The sequence below is a fragment of the Formica exsecta genome, unplaced genomic scaffold, assembly GCF_003651465.1.
Source record: "Formica exsecta isolate Colony F162 unplaced genomic scaffold, ASM365146v1 scaffold2, whole genome shotgun sequence".
Taxonomy (NCBI): domain Eukaryota; kingdom Metazoa; phylum Arthropoda; class Insecta; order Hymenoptera; family Formicidae; genus Formica; species Formica exsecta.
This window is the reverse complement of record NW_021849297.1, coordinates 4083695-4084886: the sequence shown is the minus strand read 5'-3', so window position 1 is coordinate 4084886 and position 1192 is coordinate 4083695. Positions and strand designations below refer to the sequence as shown.

Here is a 1192-nt window from a genome sequence, read left to right as displayed (position 1 = left end):
TAAATTTTAATATAAAATTTGATTTTTTATTATTAATATATAAAATTAACATGTGAATTATTAATATATTAATCATTAAATATATTAATAATCGGTTTGTTTCTATAAATGATCATGTAGATGCACATAAGTAAATCATATATATATATTCGCGCATGCATATATATATATACACACACACAACAGAGAGAAGCCTGAGAAACGTCACGGCTCTCAGGCTTCTCTCTGATATATATAAGCAGCTTATGCTTATGTATATGATTTGGGGTGCGTTCCGTTTCACGCATTGAGCGCATAGATCGCATAGATCACCTGGAAATCTATAGTTCACGTAACATATATTATAGATTTCCAGGCGATCTATGCACTCAATGCGTGAAACGGAACGCACCCTTGGTAACCAGTCATTGGTTATTCAGTTTACCGCTTCTACATGGACGCTATTGTTCGTCTCTTACATTTTATTTTAGTAAACGAAATGTTGTGTGATAAATGTTCCGCAACATTGGCTGGTCCATGTATATCGGAGAGACAGAACCGTAAAATAATTATCGATACGCATAAGAAAACGATAACCTGAACCCCTCCAAATCTATGCATTATCGCAACGATAAGTTAAGGTTATGTTTACGTCGGTGAGAGCCGCACGTGGGAGAAAATGATAACGATTTAATATTTTGAGCGCAATTTAAAATCCACTCATTTCTCTCACATTATGGAATCGTTGCGCGTATTTCACGATTTCAAGCTGGATAATCTCGATGAAGACTGGATCAAGTCGATCTGGGATTCGGACTTCATGATTTACAACGAAGCACCCGATGATTATCTCGAGTACTTGGAGAGCGGCGACGCGAGACGGTTGTTGCACAAGTCCCGTCTTGTTCTGAAGGCATGGATCGTCGCCAACGAATGTGAGTGTGAAACCTCTGAATATTCATGGCAAGCCCTGATGATCTTGAATATCAACATACGTGGTCTGCTTGCTATGCTTGGTTACATAATGAAGACCGGCCAATGTGCTGAGATCGACAAAGACTCTGGACAGGCTTGTCTGGAAGCCACAAGTTTGTACCTTATGCTTCTCACAGTACCTGGTAGCAATGCATTTGGAATTTATCATCCCAATTTGTACCAGAGAGCAATTAAAACCTTGAAGATGTCAGAAAGCTTAATTTCTTCCGTTGGAAAG

At 38.5% G+C, this 1192-nt stretch overlaps 2 protein-coding genes across 3 annotated transcripts in view; one reads left to right on the top strand and one right to left on the bottom strand.

Annotated features, from left to right (window-relative positions):
• The window catches only part of LOC115234391 (syntaxin-1A-like), an 8611-nt gene that overhangs the window by 1287 nt on the left and 6132 nt on the right, over positions 1–1192 (bottom strand). The window contains exon 1 of one of the 2 annotated variants that reach the window (XM_029805435.1): positions 459–630. The exons of the other annotated variant lie outside the window; for it this stretch is intronic. Within the exon in view, the coding sequence (XP_029661295.1) occupies positions 459–600 (142 nt within the window). The 5' untranslated portion in view covers positions 601–630. Of the gene's footprint in view, positions 1–458; positions 631–1192 lie in introns of those variants that run through there. 2 annotated transcript variants of the gene reach the window in all.
• The window catches only part of LOC115234389 (condensin-2 complex subunit D3-like), a 5402-nt gene continuing 4891 nt past the window's right edge, over positions 682–1192 (top strand). Inside the window, exon 1 of the mRNA XM_029805432.1 lies at positions 682–1192. Within this exon, the coding sequence (XP_029661292.1) occupies positions 716–1192 (477 nt within the window). The 5' untranslated portion in view covers positions 682–715.